The following is a 25,326-nucleotide window of genomic DNA, read 5'->3' on the forward strand; positions in this document are numbered from 1 at the left end:
GGAGGATATTAGTTATGAGGAAAGGTTACGAGCACTGAACTTATTCTCTCTGGAGAAGAGATGCTTGAGAGGGGATATGATTTATTTTGCAAATATCATACTGGTGACCCCACAATAGGGATAAAACATTTCCAGAGGGAGTTTAATAAGAAGGGAGTTTAATAAGACACATGGCCACTCATTAAAATTAGAAGGAAAGAGGTTTAACCTTAAACTGCGTAGAGGGTTATTTACTGTAAGAGCAGCAAGGATGTGGAATTCCCTTTTACAGGCAGTGGTCTCAGCGGGGAGCATCGATAGTTTCAAAAAACTATTAGATAAGCACCTGAATGACTGCAACATACAGGAATATACAATGTAATACTGACATATAATCACACACAAAGGTTGGACTTGATAGATTTGTGTCTTTTTTTAACCTCACCTACTATGTAACTATGTAACTTTGAAGATGTATATCTAGATTATTCTAAGCTGCTATGATACCTGTTTACACAATAATGTTTAAGGCCCCTTTCACACATGCGGACCGTATGTCCGTATTTCATCCATCCGTTTTCGGATGAAATACGGACATACATGCATCCCTATGGGATAGCGGGTGTCAGCGGATGTACATCCGCTAACACCCGATGTTGTCCGGCTCCGCTCTCGTCCGATTCTGCGGACGGAAGAAAATCCTATTTTTCTATCCGTCTGCAGAGCGGATCGGAGGAACACGGACCGTCTGATCCCCCATAGGGGAGAGCGGAGATCTGACAGGGCGGTCCCTGCACAGTGTGCGGGTCCCGCCCTGTCATCTGCCTGCTCAGCTGGGGAAAGCGGAGCGATCCCCGCTGAGCAGCGGATAAACACGGTGCGGATCAACACGGATCCGTCCCGTGTGAAAGGGGCCTAAGGAAAATGTTACATTTTCTTCGTAGTAGAGGGGGTTTCTTTTAGAGTGTGCTCTTCTTTAAGTGATACCATGGCTTATAGTGCATGTGTTTAGTACAATAATATATGATATACTGTATAAAATGGGACATGGCTTATAAGTGGTTTATTGAGAATATGATGTGTATGCCTGATATGTCTAGTCATTAAGACCAGTGGTTGCATGCTTATTAGAATATCCAGATGCATGAGATCTAAATTGTCCATGCAGTTAAGCTCTGACATTAGATTAAGCAAATCTATGGTGGCCTATACAGGCACATTGTATGCCTTTTTTGGGCTATCCTTAATATTATATGTTTTTTTAGTTGGATTTTCCATCTCTGCAACATCCTTAAACACTTTTTCCAACATTTTTTTAATCGATCCGTCCTCGGATTTGAGCTTGCCCCATCTACCTACAGCCATGTAAATATATGGATTAGCGCTACAGTTAAAGGATGAGCACAGGGATGTTATAAAGAAGAAGGAAACCAGAAATGGTTTAGACTGCAGGACATTAAAGTATATCAGAAGACCTAGTATTCTTGCAGGTACCACAGAAATTAGGAAGATTGTGACACTGATGACAATAATTATGTATACTTTTGGGGTGTGGCACTTCTTTGAAGCTGTTTGAATCCGAAATATAAGGGTTAAACTGGAGATTACCATAATAAGAACAATGATAAGATACAGGGCCGAAGTAAAAAAGTAGACGTTCGTGCAGCTTTGTGAACCCGATGCTTGATATTGTTGTTTACCAGTACATATTAAATTTTCTAGCCCTGTTACCAGGAAGGACAACAACCAACACATGATGGACACATAGCCTGACAAGTTTTTGGGCCTATAGCATTGATACCAAAATGGATATAAAACAGCAAGACATCTCTCCAGTGCAATGACCATAAGAAGATAAGTGCTCGTATTAAATCCAAAATTATATAACAGTCCAGTGATAAACGCAATAGTGTCTTCCACAATTGGTAAATTCCTTACTCCGTTTAAAACACAGAACATGTACAGCATCCATGCCCCTAATCCAAGCAAAAAGGTAAAGTCAGCAACAGCAAGGTTGAGGATATATATGGTAAACTGGTTCCCTTTCATCTTGAAATAAAGTAGCCAAAACACAGTTCCATTGCCCAGTAACCCCAAAACACACAGAGCTAGAGAGAGAATAGTCAAGGGCATGACGTATGCACTTCTTTGCGAGGATCCATCATTTTCCGTTCCATTCATTTTTTCCACTGAGGCATTGTTGAATTCCATGTTTGATTCAGTCATCATCATCATCATGTCCTGTTAAAAATAGAATTACAGATCAGTTTGCTATAGTAGGCCATAATATGATTTCTGTTAATCTGTACAGGGAGTGGTCATTTCTATGGGCATATTTATTATTTAGATACTGTAAGCTGTTGATTCTTTTTTCTTCTACACACACACACTAATCTTTATTAAATAACACATGTATTAATGTACTATAATATAGTATGAAAAGAATGTTTACATGGCTTTAAAGCATATTTAAGCCAAAGGATAAGACGGTAATATACTGCAGCTTTCCAATCCTCAGATGTGGTTGGTTCATTCGTTTTCTTTGTTTAGGCTTTTTAAATTGTATTTTAACCTGGTGATTATGCAAGTAACACACTTCTTGTCATAGGGTGTCTCCTTTATCTATGGGGAAGCCAGTGCCAGGAAAAATTCATCCATGACAGAGATATGCCAAACAGCCCCCCCCCCCCCCCCCTCCTGTTTTAATATGTGGGAGCTTAGGGTATCCTACTCCCAGCAGTCATCTGCTTATCAAAATTGCCATCAACAGGGATGTTGTGGGACCTTCCTACTTTCTTCTCTGCCTCTGCTGGCCTCTGTGTGCCAGAGCCAAAAACAAAAAGCAGAGCACACATGCCAGTCAAGGTATATAGATGCACAGGTTAGGGAAAAGCGATGGGTTGTTTAAGTCAGATCACATCGCTACGAATTAAATTCGCTACAAATTAAATAGTTAGTAACTAATACGTTAAGAAAAAATACAGATGGAAAATAGCAACTTTTGAAGTTTAAACAATGGGCCCATCCTTGTGTTGATGTCTCTTTACGTTTACATTTAAAACTTAGCTATTTGGACTTTTTTTTTATATTTCTGTTTAAAACAGCTTAGGTAATAAAATACAACTATTTGTGAAGGTAGATTACACCAGGTGCAGAAGGATTATGCTGAGTGGCTGTTCCAGCGCAGTCCCACTGCAGTCCTACCACAAGACAAGGCAAAATTCTTTGTCTCCTATCTGGCTGGTTGTGTGCACAGAATAAAGTACTGCATGTGTTATTTTTTTTTAGCACAATGCAGTGTGGGCCAATCCACTGCCTTGCCTCACGCTGCAGCCAGTAGAATGTGTCACTGTGTGGCATTTCAATAAAATTTGTTTACAAAAGGGAACAGTGTAATGTGCTCCAATTGGCGCATCGCCGTGCTGTCATCCCACACGCTGTGCTCTAACACAGCCGCTGGTGTGATTGTACCCTAAAGGACATAACAGTTATTTTATGCTGCTGTTTTATCATTTCTTTTTTTTTTTTTACATTAAAGTGGAGTTCCACCCACTTTTGAGAGGTGGTCTTAAATGAAAGACCACCTTTCCACCCCTCGTTTTTTGGCTAGTTAAATTTTTTATTTTTGTTTCTAACTTACCTTTTTATGAAGTACAGCCTGTACTCCAGATCCAGCCGGTCCATGGCGCAGGACTTTATTTCCTCTTCTTCAGCGAGCCCCCCCCGATGTCTTCTGGGACATGTGTGTGTCCCAGAAGACAGCCGGACATTCACAATGCGCCACGCGACTCGCGCATGAGCAATAGAAAACAGGCAGTGAAGCCGCAAGGCTCCACTGCCTGTTTCCCTTAATTAGAATGGTGGCGCCTGCACCCGATCCGGGCCAACATTGAGGGACAGGTAAGTGTCCTTATTAAAAGTCAGCCGCTACAGTGTTTATAGCGGCTGACTTTAAGAAAAAAAAATTGCGGGTGGAACACAACTTTAATTAATGTATTTGTGTTTATTAATAAATCAATTTATATTTTTGAGTACAGTAGTCAGTCATCATTATCCTCACTTCAGCTATCTACATTCATATGAATGCCTTTGTTTACCTTCATACCCATTCATACATAATCTATGGATCTGAAGATATTTAAAGCCATTCATACCCTTGTCTAACTGCTGCTGTCAGATCAAGTCAGCACTAGGGACAGTGCCGCTGGCTTATTAGTACAGGTACACTGACAGATGGGGACTTGCTTACCCAACCCCTACCCACAATTTCTGCTGCCAGTGTGGGGAGGAGGTGGTCAGGGGATGAAAGATGACAGAAAAAAAGATGAAGGGATGGGTAAGCCAGCTCTGTAAAATCCTGATCTGGCAGAGCTCCTGTATTCAAAAGATGGTAATTGTATGTATAGAAATACCGGATCGCTGCACTGGCAGAAAGGAGGAGCTGAAGAGGGATAGAGAACTTCGCCCTGCCGACTCCTGGCTCTCTCCTCCTTTCTAGAACATTTCTAGCGCTCATCTGTGCAGGCTGTGCTCTCTCTCCCTCTCCTCCTTCATGCTAGTGCAACGCTCCTGTATTCCTGTGAACACCTCGCAGGCCTATTAATTCAGGAGCGCAGCACTAGCAGGAAAGAGGAGCTGAAAAGGGGAGAGAGAGCACAGCCCACACCTACTGTCAGCTCCTTCCTACTCTCTTTGCCACTTCCAGTGCTTGGCTGACAGGAGAAGTGATGTCTTGTAGCAGAAGGAACTCACAGCACAGGGACCCCACCCCTACGATAAACCCCAGGGCAGCCTCCCCTCCAGCTCAGCCCTTGTCCTGGCCCTGAGCAGAGCCACCCCTGGACAACAGTACATGTCTATTCACAAAAAGGCTAAGTGCTAGGCACCACCTGGGTTCAAGTTCATTGTCCCTTAAGTAGCAAATACAGTGAAGGGGAACTGAGCCGGCCTGCTGCTAGCAGTTCTGTTCTGACATATCCTTTTACTCCTGTGGCAGTAAAAGGGTTAAATCTTAGCATTAAAGAGGTCAGTAATGCAACAAAAATCATATTAGCCACTGTGCCGCTCTCTCATCCACACCTCTTTTCCTGCGGCCTGCCAGGTTGTGTGCTCGGATAAGGGTCTGGTATGGATTTTTGGGGGGACCCCACGCCATTTTTTTAAAAATTTTGACACGGTGTTCACCTTAAAATCCATACCAGACCTGAAGGGTCTGGTATGGATTTTGAGGGGGACCCCATGCCATTTTATTTAAAATTTTGGCACGGGCTTCCCCTTAATATCCATACCAGACCTGAAGGGCCTGGTATGGAATTTAGGGGGACCCCCTTGCATTTTTTTTTTCATTTTGGTTCGGGGTGCCCCTGTGGGGAAATTCCATGCCGTTTTTATCAATGAACTTTTATGTGTATTGCCGGACCGACAATTCATTATAGCCGGTGCTAGTGATAGTAGTTTTACATGACTTTTTTTCCTTTAGAAATTTCATTTTGCTGTCAGACTGTTCTAAACACGGGAAACATGCGCCCCTTTACAGGCATACTATAGACACCCCCCAGGTACAAAATTTAAAGGAATATTACACTTTTATTGTTTCACTTTAAGCATTATTAAAATCACTGCTCCCGAAAAAATGGCAGTTTTTAAAACTTTTTTTGCATTGATACCTGTCCCCTGGGGCAGGACCCAGGTCCCCAAACACTTTTTATGACAATACCATGCATATAAGCCTTTAAAATTAGCATTTTGATTTCTCCCATAGACTTTTAAAGGGTGTTCCACGGCTTTCGAATTTGCCGCGAACACCCCAAATTGTTCGCTGTTCAGCGAACGGGTGAACAGCCAATGTTCGAGTCGAACTCATGTTCGACCCAAACATACAGCCCATTCTAAGGCTCGGTTCACACAGGGGCAACGCGACTTCGACGCGACTTTGCAACGCGACTTCAACGCGACATCAACGGGACTTCAACGCGACTTCAAGTCGCCCCAGGCCCTCAGAATTTGCCTGTGGCCAATCAGAGCTCATCAACTCCTGTGACATGTTCCTGTTCTCTTCCCGCTTCCTGTTGTTCCTGGTTCCAAGTTCCCTGTGTCCTGTGAAAACAACAATGTTATCCTTGCGTTATTTGATGACAGCTGTGGTAACAGCTGGTGTAGCAGTGTTGATGGAAGAGGAAGAGGAAGAGAGGAAGCAGAGGATGAGGATGAAAAGAAGACGTCGCTATTGGATACATCCAATCATTAAAAACAGAGATACCAGAGGCCAATTCTGGGCCATGTATGAAAATTTGCGTGCTTATGATGACAAGTTTTTTAACTACACCCTGATGTCTATCACAAGGTAAGTTAAAATGCTATATGTGGATCTGCATAAATTTAAAAAAAAAAATGCATGTTTCATAGTTTGTTATAAAATTGTGGAAAAAGTTAATTATTCTCCCACATTGATATTCGCTGATGAGGCTACACTGATGGGCTTTTGGTGGACACACATAAGGCGAGACTGATAGGCACAGATTATGCGACACTGATAGGAACAAATAAGGCAGCACTGATGGCCAATGATAAGACGGCACTGATGGGCCCTGATGGTTGGCATTAATGGGTGGCAATGATAGTTGGCACTGATGGGCACTGATAGGTGACACCGTGAGGTGGCACTGATAGGTGTCACTGTGGGCACGGATGTGTGGTACTGGTAGGTGGCCTTGGTGGGCACTGGTAGGCGCTGGTATTTACCTCACGATCTTGACTGAAGTTCCTCTCGCATCAGCCGGTGTGCGTTTTTTTTTTTCTCTCCTCGTGAATGAAATGAAAAATAAATAATAAAAATAGCCAATTACCAGCTTTTTATTACATCACATGATCAGTTGTCATGACAGCGGATCATGTGGTAAGGGGTCCTGGAGCTCCTCCCGTGCTCCAGCGGCCTGCGCGCCTCCTGCAGGGCGCACACGGTGTGCTCTGTGATCACCGAGTCTATGAGACTAGCCTGATCACAGATCATATAAAGGGGTCGATCTCGCTGGAGCACGGGAGGAGGTCCAGGCACGTCCTCCCGGCAATTGGCGTCCGCGCTGAAGCCATGTTTCGGCTATAGCTTGTGAGGAAGTGGTTAACTACCCTTTTATTTATAAATTTTTTTTTTTACTCCGTATCCAAAGTCTTTCTAAGCCCCAAAGCTTAGATATCTGTTTTTTTTCAGTGACCCTGCAGAATAGGGGTTAATGTATGTGTTTCAATATACTAAATTTCCTCCTTTTTTTTCTAACAGTTTTGACGAATTGCTTGGTCTGATTTCCATCCATCTGCAATGACAGAACACATCATGGAGCAGAAGTATCTCACCGACTGAAAGACTGATTATTACACTAAGGTAATCTATATTTTATTGGATGCATAACATTACGCACAACAGTAGCTGTTCTTCTCCAATGGGTCACATGTGTGCATTTCTTTTGTACTCCTGTGAACCCTTTTCAGCATGCAGTGGTCAGAAATCCGCTCTGCATTGACATCACCAAGTTCATTTCAGGCAGCGCATCATCCTTATTTCAAAACGTCTTTATTCACCAGCTGCCTGGACTCCCCCAAGCAAGCCGCTCCATGCTACGCCACAGTTCTGCGCTCCAATGAGTGTGGAGGAGCAGAACAGGAGACATGGTGACTGAATGTCAGCAGCTCTCAGGAGGGTAGAGAACAGAGCCATCGACAATGTTTGTTGACTCAGTTCTGTGTAAAGAAGCGGCAGTTGACAGATGCAACATCGGTGCGATGCTGCATCCACCTAGGTAAGTATAATAAATAAAATAATGTGTAACATATATTGTATAGTGTAGCACACAAACATCCACAAATATTTAGAAAAAGTTCTTACTTTTTTCAATATTTATTAGCTGGTAATAATACTCCAAAAATGTAACTTTACATTAACTGTAACAAGTGGATCGGGATCGAAAAGGCTTGTACCCTATCCACGCTGACGAACTTAACTGTAACATTAATAACTTTTTTAATTGTTGTATATTATTTATAACAAAAATTAAAAAAATAAGAATCTTTTTATTAAAAGTTATACTCTTTTATAAGTGATGGTAAGAGGGTTGGTACTCTGAATGGGGGTTTGCATTGCTGGTGGAAGGGCCTGGAGATGGTGTAAAGCTTGGTGCACCAATGGTGGAGGTAATCGGGGACGGGGATGGATATGGGATCGGTGGATGGGAAGAAGGTCGCACATTGCCATATGGGTGGAAGCGAGGGGAATAGTAGGGGTGGGTTCTTGGTGGTGGGGGGTTTGAGTGGGGATAATATGGACCGGATGGCGGCGGCGGTCCGAACATTGCTGAAGAGCAATTTGGTAGCTCATTGCGCACACTAGAATCCAGTAAGTCCATTACCGCCTTTTTCACCTGGTTTCTTCTCTCTTCTGGGATTTTCTTTAACATGCCGGCCACCATAATCCCAAATCCGTGCTCCTCGGATTCTAGATCATCTAATTTTTGGTTGAGTCGATCGATGAGGTTTGCAAATCGATCCATGTTTTGAGATTGCCTTCCTGCTGGTCTGCTATTACGCAATCTTACTTGTGTTGGGCCAGGGCTTTCTACGCGACTAGGTCCAGCTGTCACCGGCATATCTACCGACGTTTCCGATGGGTTCAATTCAGGAGCAGGCAATTCAGCCATCGCATGTTGGTCCTGTGACCCTTGAGGTTCCAGAGGTACCTCGTGCCCTTCTTCACCCACTTCCCAACTGGATTGTGTTCTGTAATAATGATATAATAATGTCAGGCACAACCTTCTTTATATAACTGTATAGTAGCACTTTTCTAATATGAAAGATGTTCTCTCACTCTCTCAGCTCCATGAAGTCTAGTTCGTCAGCGTGAACATAGGGTACAAGCCTTTTCGATCCCGATCCACTTCGAGCCTCTGATATCTTTCGTAGATATCGTTTGAAGCAGTCCCTTAAGCCTTTCCAACGAATTTGTATTTGAGACACTGCAAAAAATAAATTTAAAAATAATCAATTATGTATTTTGTCTTTCAGGTACCTGTGAACCGGTCATTCCCTAATTAGCCTACATTATCAGTTCATGGTGGGCAGGTCGACAGTCAGCTACATCATCCGAGAAACCTGCCAAATCATATGGGATGTGCTTAACCCCATAGTAATGAAGAGGCCGACACAAGAGAACTGGTGGGATATTGCAAGACTCTTTTGGAGGCGTAGCAATTTCCCGAATTGCATTGGAGCTATAGATGGGAAGCACATACGTGTCATTAGGCCTGTTGGTAGTGGAAGTATGTACTTCAATTACAAGAAATATTGCTCCTTTGTGCTGCTTGCTGTGGCCGATGCAAACTACTGCTTCACCTACATAGATATAGGATCCTATGGCAGTAGCTGCGATTCAAGAATTTTCGCTAATTCCTCGTTTGGTCAAAGGCTGAGGAATAATCAACTATGTATTCCTGAGAACTGTCCACTTCCTGGCACATCTGAACCCACGCTACCCTATGTGTTCATCGCTGATGAGGCTTTCGCATTGGGGGAACACCTAATGAGGCCTTATTCCAACAGGAATCTGAGTACACCCAAGAAAGTGTTTAATTATCGTCTCACAAGGGCAAGAAGGGTGGTTGAGTGCGCTTTTGGAATCCTTGCCAATAAATGGCGTTTGTTACACACGCCTATTGCGTTAAACATTGAAAACTCAATTACTGCTGTCAAAGCAGCATGCGTTCTCCACAATTTTGTTTGGCTACGTGACGGGTACTGTGTTGATGATTCCCTAATGCATGATATGGAAAGTGCACACCTCAGTGCTACTAGGGGATCCAGCGATGGTATCAGTGTTCGCGAGCAATTTGCTTCATATTTCCTTTCACCGGCTGGGGAAGTAGAATGGCAATTGGATGCTATTTCCTAAGTTCTTTACATTTATATTTTGTTGCTTGACTAAAGCCTGTATAGTTATTTAGTTTAATTTGTTTAGTTTAATTTGACTATGCTATACTGTCGTATGTATCGCATACTATTCTTGTGTTTCATATAAATAACATGTTACAATAAAATAAACCATAATTTTTTTGAGCCTGTATTGGTATTGATCATTCATTATCTACATATATTAATAAAGGTATTTTATTCTACAACATGCTAACATGATTACCTTATGCAATAGGAATAGAGATGAGTGATAGTCTGCAACAGGGGTCAGGCTAGGTTTCCACTAGTGCGACTTTTCATGCGATCTGGGACTGAAAGGTCGCATGTCAAGTCGTACGGACTGAAACGTCAAATGACAAGTCGTACCCCATGATTTGGCTAGGTTTCCACTAGTGCGACTTTTCATGCAATCTGGGACTGAAAGGTCGCATGTCAAGTCGTACGGACTGAAACATCAAATGACAAGTCGTACCCCATGATTTGGCTAGGTTTCCACTAGTGCGACTTTTCATGCGATCTGGGACTGAAAGGTCGCATGTCAAGTCGTACGGACTGAAACGTCAAATGACAAGTCATACCACATGATTTTCAATGCATACCATTCATATCTGTGACACTTCAAATCGCAGCGACTTCAAAGTAGTCCCTGCACTACTGTGACTTGAGGTGCAACATTAAACAGACATCGCTTCAGTTTGCTGCAAAAAATTGAGGGACAATCGCGCAACTTTGTGAAACATAGTCACCCGGCCTCCATTTGATTATGAACTACAAGTTCCATCATGCCTAGTCAGGTCTGTCACAGTTTCATTTGAGCAACACCTGCATAAAAAAACAGACATAACTAAAATAAACTTGTTAACTTACATTTCTGACTACGTTCGGTCGACGTCATGATGTCTCAATTTTCAAATGATCCTCTGCAGATCTCCAGCCAGGCAGTGTCCCTCTTTAATTGGTCCTTGTACTCATTATCTGCTTTGTCATACAGACAGGGGCGCTGTCTCACAAGCCTGATCAGTGTCTCATTGTCTATTGCCTCTCTGTGTACTACCTCTCTGGCTCTGGTAGACATTATTACACAGAGATAACACAGTGATAACGGCAGATAACGGCAGTTCAGGATGTCAGGCAGTGCTCTGTGTGAGGGAGGGAGGGTAATAAGCATGTGTAGTGGTGTCATTTTTTTTTGCTTGAATTTAGATAGAGATCCGACTTGGAGGCGACTTCCATTGATTTCTATGGTACAGGTCGCCTACCAAGTCGGATCCAAGTAGTACAGGGAGTACGCTCTGAAGTCGGAGCGACTTCAGTAGTGTCTATTAAGACGCTCTGATTCCCTGTAATGTGAATCTCTTCTTGGGGCGACTAGGGGCGACTTGAGGGCTTACAAGTCGGATCCCAAGTCGTCCTAGTGTGAACCGAGCCTTAATCTATAGGTAAAAGTTTGCAGAGGAAGTTTACTTCCTCTTTAAACTATATGTGTAGCCTGAACTTTTCTTTTTAATTTTAGGTAGTTTAATTAGTTGCAGACTTTGGGCATGCTACACACGCCGAAAAGACATCATCATTGTACACATGGCGTGTGTAGCATGTCCAGTATCTCTGCCCTGCTTCTGGGAGCCCTCCTCTAAGTATACTGTAATTGTCGGCTGTGATTAATCAGAGCCATCATTACAGTATACTCAGAGAAAAAGTTGTCTAGCTGTCAAAAAAAAAGCAGTCTGAATCAGTATTTGTGAAACAACATTGCTCAGACCATGATTATACAAAGGTACAATGTAGCATATTGTTACCTTTTATCTTTCTGTTCATTCATCTCTAGATCAAAGGGATGAATTTAGATCTGCAGATGATTTCAGTTAAAGCAACCCAACAAGCAAAAAAAAAAAAAAAAAGTTTGCTTTTTCTAATAAAATGTTCCTCTGTTTAACCCCTTATTACCCCTAGTTTACTCTAATCAGCCCTAATTAACGCCTTACATACCTTCCCTCTTCAACTATTATTTTTCTGAAGATTTTTTGTTTGTTTCTATTTTATTAACTATTATTATTTAAACTTTTTGTTTTTTTATTTCATTTGTAAATAACTTTGCAATGCTTTGTACTAGAATCATAATTTTAGTGTAATTTTACACAAGACAAGTTACAGAATAAAATGCACAAGTTTTATGTGCAGTGACACTAATTTAAACTACCTCTGCTCAAAAAAAAAAAAAAAAAAAAAAAAAAAGGGGGGGGGGGGAGAAATGTGTTTTGTTTAGTTTTGTTAAGTTTTATTGGATTGCAATAAAAAAAATCATTGTTGCAAGATAATATCACGAAAAGAAAGCCTTGTTTGTATTTAAAAAAATATATGTATTACCTTGTTATCTTTAATAATGACAAAGTTATTGCCGAATAAACAGGTCCACAACAGAAAAGTAAAAACTGCTCTGGCCCATTGGAGGTGAACAGGTGTGAGAGGCGAAGTGGTTAAAACCCCTGTCAGTTTATTTTTTGTTGTCTGTGTCCTATTAGGGAAATTTTCCTTCACTTTCTGTCACAAAAAAACAGGAAGCGAGAAGAAACATTTCAGCTATACATACTCTTTAAAATGTATTTAATTGTAATGTAATTTAGGCTTAAACATGTTAACATAAATTCAAAATTATTTTCAGAATATTTAAATCTGTATATTTATTTAAAAAAATAAAGGTCCTTATACCATATTTCCTTTTATGGTATGAGAATCTGCAGTGCCTGTCTTCCAATTGTTCTTTGCATTGTTCTCTCCCAGTAGAGACTACAAGCACCCATGCCCATACCATCAAATCCTCTTAAGAAATGATATGCAGCACCTCGTGTGTATGCATATAGATGGGAAGTGGCTGCAAAGAGGCTGCAGGAGATCAGAAGCACTGAGATTTAACACATGATGACCAAAAAGCGAAGGCAATTATTTATGATACACAACACTCCAGCAAAATATTTTTTAGGCGTACCATTGTTGCCACAAATAACATTATAAGAGCAGAATTTGCTGTGTTATGTGTGCACTGTTGTATTTTCAGGAACATGATATCCTTTGAGCTAAAATCACCTGTGATCAGCCTTAATGCTGTCAAGAACACCATGCTCAGAAAGCAGAGAATATTTTTTTAACCAAATCAGTTTGAAGTACTGAAAACAGAATCAGCTGGTTATCTAATTTTTTTGTTCATTAACCAGTGGAACATGATTCATTTACCTAAATCAATAATATGAGTCAAAGCAGTTAAAATATTCACCTGAAGCAAGTACGTGAACCCAGTGTTTTCATGTACAGAGACAGCAAATAGAAAATGTAGAAACCAATGTTTTCCGTGAGTAACCCTAATGAACAGTAGCATTGCTATTTACACCACTAGTGCCCAGCCAACAGTGTTTCCACTACCAATATTGAAAGGCCAGCCAGTGTCTTCCACATCCAAGGCAAGTGCCACCACATCTACACCACTATACAATCACCAAAATGAATGGTTGCCAGCACCAGCAGTATGTAACACTCAAAACAAAGAGCAGGGCTCTCTCCCTCTTCTCAAGTGGCCACATTACTGCCATGCTTGGATGTGCTCGGTCTCCCTCTTCCTCCTTCTCCACCATGGGGCACTGGACCAATGGTATACAACCAGGTTCCACCACTCTCGACTAGAGGGAAGCAGGTAATCATTGAGCACTGCTGAAAGAATTGCATCCCCTGAAGACGTGCATTAGCACGAAACACATCGGGCAAAGCTGTTACATGCTGACGTCATGCTGCCTTTGTTTATTGATATACTTAAGTTTACTTTGGGCGCAGAAAATTTTATTTATGCTAGTACCATTAGCCAATTTCCATGTCCCTCAATGAGCAACATCATCTCTGAGCAGATTTCTTCAGTTTCAAACACAGAGCACACCTAAGTCTGCAAAGCGTAGGAGGAACACTGTGTCATTCCCCTGCAATAGCCTGGGAGTCTCACATGGGGTCATGCCTGGCACATAGTCAGCGCTGTTCAAATGGAGCAAAGTGATGTGTACTAGGAGAGAGACAGCTGATATTTTAAACAATAGCTTAAATGAGATTAGGAAATGGGAACGGATGATATTTTTAGTCTACGCAAGTTATTTGATTTACGCTGACATACACTTTTTTTGAATGAACATTCGTACGAACATTCACATGAGAATTCTCGAGTACATTCAATGACATGATGAATGTCATTCGAAAGTATTTCAAAAAAAGTTTTTACATCCAGTTTTAGAATAAATTGACTTTTCCTAATGAAAATGCATTTCTATCCTGCTCATTTTAATCCAACTATTATTGCAGTCCAAAAACTAACATCGGTTTGACCCCAATAATGATTAGAAAATCGAACAAACATTATTAACATCTCAAACTTAAAAACTCTCAAAAAAATCTCAAACTGGTGTATAATTAGCTTGAGCACTTGCTGCCCAAGCCAATTCTGACACTACTCACATACATGTAATAATCTGCTTTTTTTAAGAGACAATTATTTAGAACACCCAGACATTATATATTTTCTGAAAGCAAAGGCCCTGGAGAAAAAATGTTCATTGTTTAAATTTTTTATGTCACAAGATATTTGCGCACTTTAAAAAAAATATACACTTTAATGAATTTCAGTATACACAAACACAATACAATACCCAATAGTAAAAAGTTACATTAAATAAATAGATACCTAACATGTCACACTTTAAAATTGTGCATGCCCATGGAATGGGGACAGATACTGTACATTAAATTATCCATGGGCGATGCTCTAAAATCCTTTACAAGTTATCAGTTTAGAGTTCTACATGAGCCCCCCCCCCCCCCATAATTATATTTATTCATTCATATGTGAAATATATGGATTAATATAATTATAGGAGGAGGGTGTGCTGCTTTTTTAATTTTTTTTTGTTTTTTGGGTCTCTAAGGGGAGCACTGATATAACAGGATTCTGATCTAATGGGGTGCATCTAAAGGGAAGCACTGATATAGGGGGGTTTCTGATGTAATTGGGGTCTGTAAGGAAGGGGGGGTCACTGTTATAAGGGGACATTAATGGTGGTCTCTGTGGGGGGGCTATATTATCAAGGGGGTGACACTGATCCCTGTATTATTAAGGGGGTGACACTGACCCTGTATTATAGGGGGGGGGGGGGGGGAGTGACACTGACCCTTGTATACAGACAGCCTTTCAAAATAGTGTCTTTCTACAGCAAATAATTTGGAAAGTCAGGATTAACTTAATAAATGATTAGAAATGTTATGTAATCACAAAATATATGCATGGTATATACTAAGAACAAACCAAACAAAAATTGCTGTGCACCGCTAAAGTGTTCAGGTTTGGCTAGAAGAAAACAACATCCCTTGTGATAGCATGGGCTGCGACAGGTACTCTTTACTGAGAGATCTGGGGTCTATTAGACCCCAGATCTCTCCTCTGCCCTCAAAAGAATCTGATCAAGCTAAGATCGGTTTGATCAGATGCTTTACAAGCTGGCAATGGCTTGTAAACAACCGAAAGTAAAACAATTCTCATTGCTTTGGGTTTCATACTTTTCCGGTGGGACAGGAGAGCCTGAGAAGGAGATGGAAAGGGGGGCCACCTTTCACCACGTGTAAAAGTGATTCAGTGGCTTTATAGCCACCCAATTCACTTTTACATTATGGAGCATTGCTAGCGGTAAAAAAAATTCCAGGGTCATCGCTGCTGCAGCCATGACCCCAGTAGAACCAATGAATCCTGAGGACATACAGGTACATCCTTTTATTGGAAGTGGTTAAACTTGAATCACATAAGTGACCTCTCCAGGTTAAAAAACGATGATTCTGACAATTATAATGAAAAGGAGAAATCCAAAGAACAGGAATCTTTTTAGAGGTCAAAGAAAAAGATGCTTGAATATAAAAAAAAATAGATTAGAAGAACTTGTGTCCTTAAAACTAACTCAAGGAGGACAAAATGAATGATGAAACTACAAATATTGTGAATTTGATAGTTTTTACTTTAGGTCTTAATCGTGTATTGCATTTGAGTAAATACAGCTGAATAAAACAAAATCTGTGTCTGTCTTCATTTCAGGCTGCAAAGCAACAAAATGTGATTATTTTAAAGGGTGGTTATTCTGTTCTATACCCACTGTATATGGAGGATGTCATGAATCCAGAGGAATACAAATATGCGAAGGTAAAGAATTTCAATATTCCCAATTTTTATGTACTCCTAAAAGGTTACAAAGGTACAGAAACACCACTGGTTTAACCTATTATTTCAGTGGTGAGGAGTTCTAATCATCATATAGGGCATATATTGTATATGGGTAGATGAGTTACAACACCACATTGAGAAACTATCCTCCAATGTCAACAATAGCAATTACATGGTAGGTCAACTTCACTCAGTATAATGAGAGGAGAATGATTTAATCAACGCACACTCCTTGTACATCAATGTCAAAAGGAATTGGTTGAACTTACAAACATTTTTTACAGATATATAGACTGAAATCCAGAACAATTTGATTATGGATCTATCACAATTTATTTTGAAAAACAGTAATTTTGTATTTAATGGTAAAATATATATAATAGACAGCTGACAGGAGTTGCCACGGGAGCATTGTGTATCCCATCTAGGTTATTGCAAGATAGGGTGGTTATGTGCATGAAGAGTTTTTGGAACATGTTCTATTGCTAAGGTGTGTAGATGAGGAATGGAGGAGAAGCCTAATAGCATTTCAACAATTCTTTGAACCTTAATAAAATTCATACAATATATTTTTACCATATACAGTAAAATTAGTTTTTTACATTGTTTTTGCTGTGTTTTTTTTACCGCAATTTGTCGCGATTTTGTGCAGGGCAAAAGGTCACCGATGTATAAAGCAGAAAAACGCACAAATCTGCCCGATTCGCGCGACAAAAAAGGGTCCAGAACTTGTTTGAGCTTCAGGCGTAGGGCTTCGGGTGTTTTGGAGTGGAGATGTGAACCATCTCCATAGAGAATAATTGATTTTTTCCCCTCCAGCGTTTTGTAGCTTGAGGATTCAAGCTACAAAACGCTCAGGTGTGAATAGGCCCTTAGTAGCAGGTATCAATTGGTCTACACAGTAAATATGTACCTATTTCTAAAAAAAAAGTGGTTAAAATAAGGAGTAGCCAGTTGGTCTGTTTTCTTGTGACTTGTGCAGTGTGTCAAAAAATGTAGAAAAGTTTATTTTAACTAATTACCAATGTGCTGCTATTCCCTTGAACTGAATATGCGATGCGCTGATGCTGCTGCTGACACGTGTTCCCACAACTTATCTAATCTAATCTAAAACTATAAATAAAATATTGTAGCGCAGAAAAATTACCAAATCAAAACTTGTTAAGGAAAAAAGAGGATAAAATGTGTCCTCAGGACAGAATAGAGGGAAGAGAAAAAAGAAAGAAAGAAAAATGGGATACCTCCTCCGAGTCCTCCCCTACCTCCTCCATTCTTCTAAGGGACTAAGATCTCTCTATATATGAACTCATAAACTACCATTTGTTACAGGTACGGCTTGGATCTTAAAAGAACCACATGGATGGCTAAGTACACTTTTTTTATTTGAGTGTTATATGGCTTGGACATTCTCCTTTGATTTAAACTGATGGCTCTCACATTGAGTAATGATGAATTACATACCACATAGTTGGAGGAGTTCTCCTTTGTCTATCTAATTGCCAACAAAGGGAGGGCAGAAGATGCCATGCTATAAGCTACACAAGTGCCATATGTGATGACAGGGGCACCCCTCCCTGAGAGTTATCCAGTTATATCTGACGTCTGATACACATACCATTATTCACTCTGACTCCATGCTGTTTATATGGGGGTTGGTCTTACACAGGACACCCTCGTGGACTATAAATGCCATTAACCACATGTGGTGGGCAATTACATCATTTATATGTGGGTTGATTTCATGCTTCAACCCAAAGTAATTATAATACTATTGGCCATATGGGGGCGACATTATCCATATGTTGTTTTGATTTCTGTATCCCCATGAGATCTTCTAATGGACTTGGAATAAAATTCAACTTTAAGCCAGTCCTGGAATATATTCTACCAAAGGATCGCTTTTTAGGAATCCCCCCAAAAACGTCAAGTTATAAGCTATACATTATAATACCACAATGGGGAGGAGATATATATGTGTTTTTGATCTCGTTTATGTAGGCTGTGCCCCCTCATTGGGGCCCATACACGTAGGAATACATGTTAATACTCCATTTTATTCTCCCTCTTTTTGGGGAGAGGGGGTGTTTACATAACTGTAGTTGCCATAGTTGTGTTTTTAATAATTGGCCAGTTATGATTTTATTTTTGGGTTTTGTATTGCTTAGCTTATTGATGTTAAATAAAGTTGTTTTCAATAATTTGTGACATGTGTCAGACTACTTCAGTAGGTCCCCTTATAATACATCTATCTAAGGATGCATTGCATGTATATTTTTTACATTGAGGTTGAGCTCAGTCTGGTTTTTATTACCTATTTTCTCAAATGAAAACTTGCAAATAATTAAAAACACAAATATAGGGATAAACCAATAAAATATAAATAGAAATGTGACCAAATTTCCAGTGCTGTAAGGCAACCAATAGTATAATACACAGATATCTAAAGTGTACAAGTAAAAAAAAATGTGGACATTATGACCAAAAAAACAGTGCTGCAAAGCAACCAATGATTCTAAATACAATAAACAAGTTTAGATGTCCACAACATTAATGAATTCTGGATTTCCCTTTGCTTCAACTCAGATACACTGTAGGTATACTCCTCTTCCTTAGGTGTGTGACCAAAATCCCTGTGCAGTAAACTACAAGACAAAAAGTGAAATCCCACCACCGCTCCTGTGCTTAAGGTGGACTCCCACCTCCAGTATGGACCTTAATTGGTCATATCACGCATTCCCCACTGCGGGGTGATATAAAGGCTTCTCAGGTTTAGCTTCCCTTTTAAGAGACCACTCTGGTGCTGTCCTCATGCTTCTTAGGAAGTGAACTGTAGATGCTGGTATCACTTGTTACTTTCCAAGTACCACTACAAGTTGATCTCAGGATTAAGAGTCAGTTACATGCCCATCTTCCAGCCTTCCCTGCCTAGAAACATCAAACCTCACAGTATTTCTTCAATGCTCAGAAATATTTTACATTGGTGGATCAGGGAGCAGAATATAACATCAGCTGCATGACTGATAGTGCCCCAGGTATCAATAACCCAGCTGATGTTATATTTTGCTCCTTGATCCACCAATATAAAATATTGATTGTAAAGGGATTCTTTTTTTTTAATAACAAACATGATAAACTTACGGTGGTTTTGCAGAGAGCAGCCCCGATCCTCCTTTTCTAGGGTCCCCCGCCAGCGATCTTGGCTTCTACCCCTGCTGAGTGCCTCCATAGCAAGCAACTTGCTATGGGAGCACTCATGCAGGTTTGATCCATTGATACACAGAGTGTGGCTCAGACCCTTCTTCCTCACTGGCTGTGATTGACAGCAGCAGGAGTCAATGGTGGATTGCTTCTGACATAAACCCTTCTCTCTGCCTGTCAGAGGCAATGTACACTGAGCCATGCGTGAGCAGCTCAGCATACATTTAAGGCACCTTCCTGTACCTGTGCATATGTGTGGGAGTGACATCATAGTGGCCCATTTATTCAAGCAGATGAACAAAGTGAACCCAGAAGGAAGACTTATACCGTGTACACACGAGCGGAATGTCCGACAGAAAAAGTCCGACGGGAGCTTTTCATCGTATATTCCGACCGTGTGAATGCCCCATCAGACTTTTTACGTCAAAAATTCTGACGGACCTAGAAAGAGAACATGTTCTAAATTTTTACGACAGAACCAATTCCTATCGGGAAAACCGATCATCTGTATGCTGTTCCGACGTACCGAAAAGGACGCATACTCTGAAGCAAGCACGAGACGGAAGCTATTGGCTACCGGCTATTGAACTTCCATTTTCTAGTCCCGTCGTACGTGTTGTACGTCACCACTTTTTGGATGGTCGGAATTTGGTGTGACCGTGTGTATGCAAGACCTCTTGAGCGGAATTCCGTCGGAGTTCCATCGGGGAAACCTTCGGAGTTTATTCCGAAGGCAAAACCAGTTGTGTGTACACGGCATTAGAGAAGATGGAAGCGCCTGTGACCAGCAGGAGTGCTGACAGTGCATCACCGGAGGGTATAATTTGACAGGTACATTTGCCCTAATGTGCTAACATGTTGTGCAAACCAGCACATTATGGCATAAAGCTCCTGGGGGCACATGTATTTTTTTTTTTTTAATTTGCAAAGTTTATTTCTGCTTTAGAATTTATGAGTGAAGTGAGTACTTCCTAATATTAAATAAAGCTGTTTATATTTATAAATACAGACAATATTTATGAATACTCAACTTTTACAATACTAAAATGGATAAGCAAAATAATTATAAAATTACAAAGCTGACTATTTAGTTACTGTAGTGGCATAATTGATATTTTTATATTGATTATTGAACATGTTTCTTACACAGCAAACACAGTGAAACAAAACCTGTGCTCAAACAGCAATATCTGCAGTGAATTACATGTTCTATGGCCCTGCTGTTTTAATAGATATTCTATTGACATAGTTCAGAACATGAGCTACAAAAAAAGATAACCAGTGAAACAACAAGTAATAAAAAAAAAAAAAAAATAGTACCATAAAAATTGGAACTGTCCTTTAGTCATTTTAGATTTAACCCTATTTTATTTTATACTACCCCTTATTCTGGTTTCTTCTTATCCCAGCTTTTAATGCTTTGTTAAGCCCCATACACACGATAGGACTTTGTACAAACTTTCCCTTGGATTTTTGTACAAAGGGCTTTGGCCAGAAGTTTGTCTTGCATACAGACGACAGGACTTTTCCAGCCAACTTTCACCAAATCACGTGGTTTTTCAGCTCTTTACCACCACCCTTTGGTCAACTTCTGTATTGTTGTCTGATATTGTGTCAATCTCGACACTTTTATTGACGAGATTGACACCTTGTGAGCCAGGTTCACACTGGTGCGGGGATCCGACTTCCCCGCCAATGCCAGGCACTGTGTTTGGTATGAGTCTTGAGGGGGAACTCCACGCCAAATTATCCTATGACCACGCCCCCTTATGACCTCACAGTCCCAGCATGCCCCGGGACTGTGATGTCATAGGGGGCAGGGTCACCGCCTATATAAGTCATAGCAGAGCGCACAGACAGCATTACAGCCAGAGAGAGCGTTGTGTCAACATCTCTGGAAGAGAAGAGGAAAGAAGACAAGCCAGATGTCCGGGCTCCTCTGCTAGCAAAAGAGCGGCAAAAGAGCAGAAGATAGAGGAGGAGCCCGGCAGAAGGAAGAAGGCACCGAAGAAGAACCAGAGAGCGGGGAGATGACACCGGAGAGAGGGAGAAGACGCCGGAAAGACCCCCGAAGTCGGAAGAAGACCCCCAAAGTCGGAAGAAGACCCCGGAGCTGCCTAATAAATTAATTTTAAAACCTGTGTAGTGTGTTTTATTTATTGACACTTTTTTCCCTAGGTGAATGGGTAGGGGTACGCTGTACCCCATACTCATTTACATAGAGTGGGGGGCCGGGATCTGGGGGCCCCCTTATCAAAGGGATCTCCCGGATTCCGATAAGCCCCCCACCCACAGACCCCAACAACCAACGAGCAGGGTTGTCAGGAAGAGGCCCTTGTTCTCATCAACATGGGGACAAGGTGCTTTGGGGTGGGGGGGCCGCAGGGCGCCCCCTCCCCCAAAGCACCCACCCCCCCATGTTGAGGGCATGCAGCCTGGTATGGCTCAGGAGGGGGCGCTTGCTCATCCCCACCCCCTTTCCTGACCGGCCGGGCTGCATGCTCAGGTAAGGGTCTGGTATAGATTTTGGGGGGACCCCCACGCCGTTTTTTTTGGCATAGGGGGGTTCCCCTTAAAATCCATACCAGACCTAAGGGCCTGGTATGCCCCCAGAGGGGAATTCCCTCTCGCACTCGCCGCAGCAGGAAAATGTGTTTTTCCTATTGCAGCCAGCACGAGATGTACAGTACCCTGTCGCCGAGAACCAGCGCGATGGGTTTGCGCTGGAAACATTCTCGTGGCCGTGTACTGTAGTTTGTACAAAAGTCCGATGCCTTTGTGTACACAGGATCAGACTTTGCTCCATCTGACTTTTATTGCCGGAAAGTTTGTCCGTTCGCACAGCCAACAAAAGTCCGATGGAAACAGAAAAAGTTTGTCCGATGGCGCGCACACACGGTCGGATGTTGCTCCAAAACAGCTCATTTGCATGTTTGTTGTCAAAAAGTACGATTGTGTGTACGGGCCTTTAGTCATATGTTGTCATCATTTCTGCTCCTACTTATCTGTGTATATTTGGAATTTAATTATTGAAAGTTATTTTGAATGCAGAGTGGCATTATTACATAATTGGTCAAACTTAAAAAAGAGAACATTTTATCAGGTTGAATGAGTTTATTTGAAAATGAATAAATAACTTGAAAAACAGCATATACAGAACCCTAAACCCATGTTTGATCCAAAGGAAGGCAAAAAAGCATGATCATTTTCTAAAAATTCCCCCAAATTCCAAAAATTCCTTCCTGATTCCCTAAGGCAGTGCAGCCCACTGGCCCTCTGTGTGAAACCCGCCACCAATGGGCACCAGAATGTAGCAGAGCAGCAGCAGGGTGCTTCGGCACTGTGACGCTTTATGCATTTCAGCACATGGTACAGTAAAAAAGACTGTTAGGCAGAGTGATCTCCACCACTTAACAAGCAAAGACCTGGTCTCGGTGAGAGGGAGACCTGTGTGGTTTTGTGTAATCATGTATGTGATCACCAATGCTGGGGAGGTGAATTTACCTGCCAATGACCACCAATGTTGGGGGGGGTAAAAAAACTGCCCAGAACTGATCTAAATATTCTAAATGAGGTCTTACAAATGCTTTGTTCAGCGTGTCAATGTAAAACCTCATTTGCATTCAGGTCTGCTTGTGTGTTAAAGACATCTTGAAGGGGCTTTATTCCACCCCAACACTGAATATCAGGGTACACCACATCACCAACAACCTTAGAACATTCAGAGTGTCTAAGCATTTAATTTACGTATGGTTTATTCAGTGAAACTGAACAACAGTGCCTCAGCCTAATGCTGCGTACACACGATCGGACTTTCCGCCAACAAAACTGTGGATTTTTGTTCGAAGGTTGTTGGCTCAAACTTGTCTTGCATACACACGGTCACACAAATGTTGGCCAACAATTACGAACGTGGGAACGCAGTGACGTACAAGACGTATGACGAGCCGAGAAAAAGGAAGTTCAATAGCCAGTGTGGCTCCTTCTGCTTGATTCAGAGCATGCGTGAACTTTTGTGCGACTGACTTGTGTACACACGATCAGACTTTCCAACAACAAAGTTTTGTTGGCGGAAAATTTGAGAACCTGCTATCAAACATTTGCTGGAGGAAAGTCCGACAGCAAATGTTCAATGGAGCATACACATGGTCGGACTTTCCGACAAGGTCACATCCAACATTTCCCGTCGGAAAATCCGACCGTGTGTACGTGGCATAACAGTGTACCATTTCCAAGACATTGGAATCCAAGACATTTGAATTCATTTATTTCCAGAGCTGGTAGCTTAAATAAAATAATGTCTGCATTTTCCATTTATATGCCACTTTTTTTAAAAAAAAGGATTTATAGTGAAAATAGACAGTAGAACTTGCAGAACATAACTAATGATCTGAAAAATTTTACTTGCATCAGATCTTTCGAAATTTATATTAAAAACTCATGGATTTCACTTTGCAGAGGCTGAAGTAGCAACATCTTTTTTGAGCTATTGCATTAAACTCAAGTTATATGTTACAATGACTCAAATATACTGCCTAAGTAAAAATCACCTAGATATGAGTTTAAGGACTCACAACTTTTTTTCTTTGTGGTTTTAACCTTTTGCCTTCTTTTGTGGGTCATTCAAACTATAAATAAATAGACCAGCCACTGGGCAGGCACCATTTCAGAAGTAAACTATAGCACATTTAAAAGAATGTATACTGTATACAAAAAATATTATGGTGGATCTATGGTTCTAGCACACATAAAACATAAAGATGTCTAGGTGCTGTTTGCAAGTTGGCACATACAGTATAAACTCACAATAGTTGAGGCAATCTCAGAACTTGAAACAAGGGGCAAGATAAACAGTGCAATTTGCTAGGTGTCCAACGTTTTGGTGGGGGGCAGCCCATTTTTATTAATGCCTTGATACAGGCTGTACCTTCCCAAAAATTTGAATGCAATAAATGGCACTGTTTATCTTGCCCATTGTGTCAAGTTTTAAAAGTGTCCTAACTATTGTGATATTTTATATTACATGTCATTAAAGTAAAGAAGGGAAATTAGAGTTCCTACCTTGAGTAGTTGAAGCTTTTAATGCTTATTGCTCTCTCAGTACAAGTACAGATAAAACTTGAAAGCCTGAAAAATGATTCAGTTCATATGCATTGATTGTGCTGCCTTTTAAAGAGTACATCCTATTATTGATGTGCTGATAACCCCAATTAATGAGTACAGTTCTTGCAAAAAGAATCAGAAAGAAAATATGTAAGCTTACTGTCTGCCAAATAAAATGTCTCCTTGGCATCTCTTGAAAATGTCAGGAAATGCTTGTGTCTTGCGAGGAACAACAGCAGATCACTGCTCAGCTTCCTGTGTTTCTCTGATTTATTGTCTCAGGTTATCTGAAATGGAAGCTATTATTACCTACCTTGTACACTGTGCTTGTTTTCAGCTAAACATGTCCTAATCTAATATTTGTGCTTATTACTATTCTTCCAGTACAAATGTAGTATCGATAGGTTTTATTTTCCAACCTTTCTTACTAAAATGGCATGTCATTAAAATTTACAGTTCACATCAATCAATGGGGTACATGTCTGCATTATTAAATCACATTATGCTTTTTTAATTAAAGACATATCTATTTTCTGCCTTGTAAAAAAAGGAAAATAATGAAAGAAAGAAAGTAAAATGATGCTTCTGTGTTCCTGCATGCTACAAAAAGCTAGGTAATTTACAAAACAGGGTATCTTGTTACCAGAGGCATTATGAGTGTTCTCGTGTGTTCTTTTCAGGGTCAAAGTTCCGCATAGGCCACACAGGCTATACAGTTGGGTAGAAGGTCTATAAGATGTGGTGCCCTTTTATCCACAAATTTCAATCTGCATTGTTGCTGGCTCTACACAGTCTGTCTTTTTTACCCTCTCATTTCCCATCTCTTGCTGCTTTGCTAAACTTTGGCTTCTGATCTTGTT

General features: G+C 40.9%; 1 protein-coding gene across 1 annotated transcript; it reads right to left on the bottom strand.

The window, feature by feature from the left end:
* Positions 1–781: 781 nt before the first annotated feature.
* On the bottom strand, positions 782–24,643 carry LOC141145900 (mas-related G-protein coupled receptor member H-like). The gene is made up of 2 exons (XM_073632708.1): positions 24,425–24,643; positions 782–2,220 (listed from the first exon to the last, which is right to left on the bottom strand). The coding sequence occupies exon 2, from the start codon at positions 2,215–2,217 to the stop codon at positions 1,186–1,188; it is 1,032 nt and encodes a 343-aa protein (XP_073488809.1). The 5' UTR covers positions 2,218–2,220; positions 24,425–24,643; the 3' UTR covers positions 782–1,185.
* Between the last annotated feature and the right edge of the window lie 683 nt (positions 24,644–25,326).

This window comes from Aquarana catesbeiana, linkage group LG05, assembly GCF_042186555.1.
Source record: "Aquarana catesbeiana isolate 2022-GZ linkage group LG05, ASM4218655v1, whole genome shotgun sequence".
Taxonomy (NCBI): Eukaryota; Metazoa; Chordata; class Amphibia; order Anura; family Ranidae; genus Aquarana; species Aquarana catesbeiana.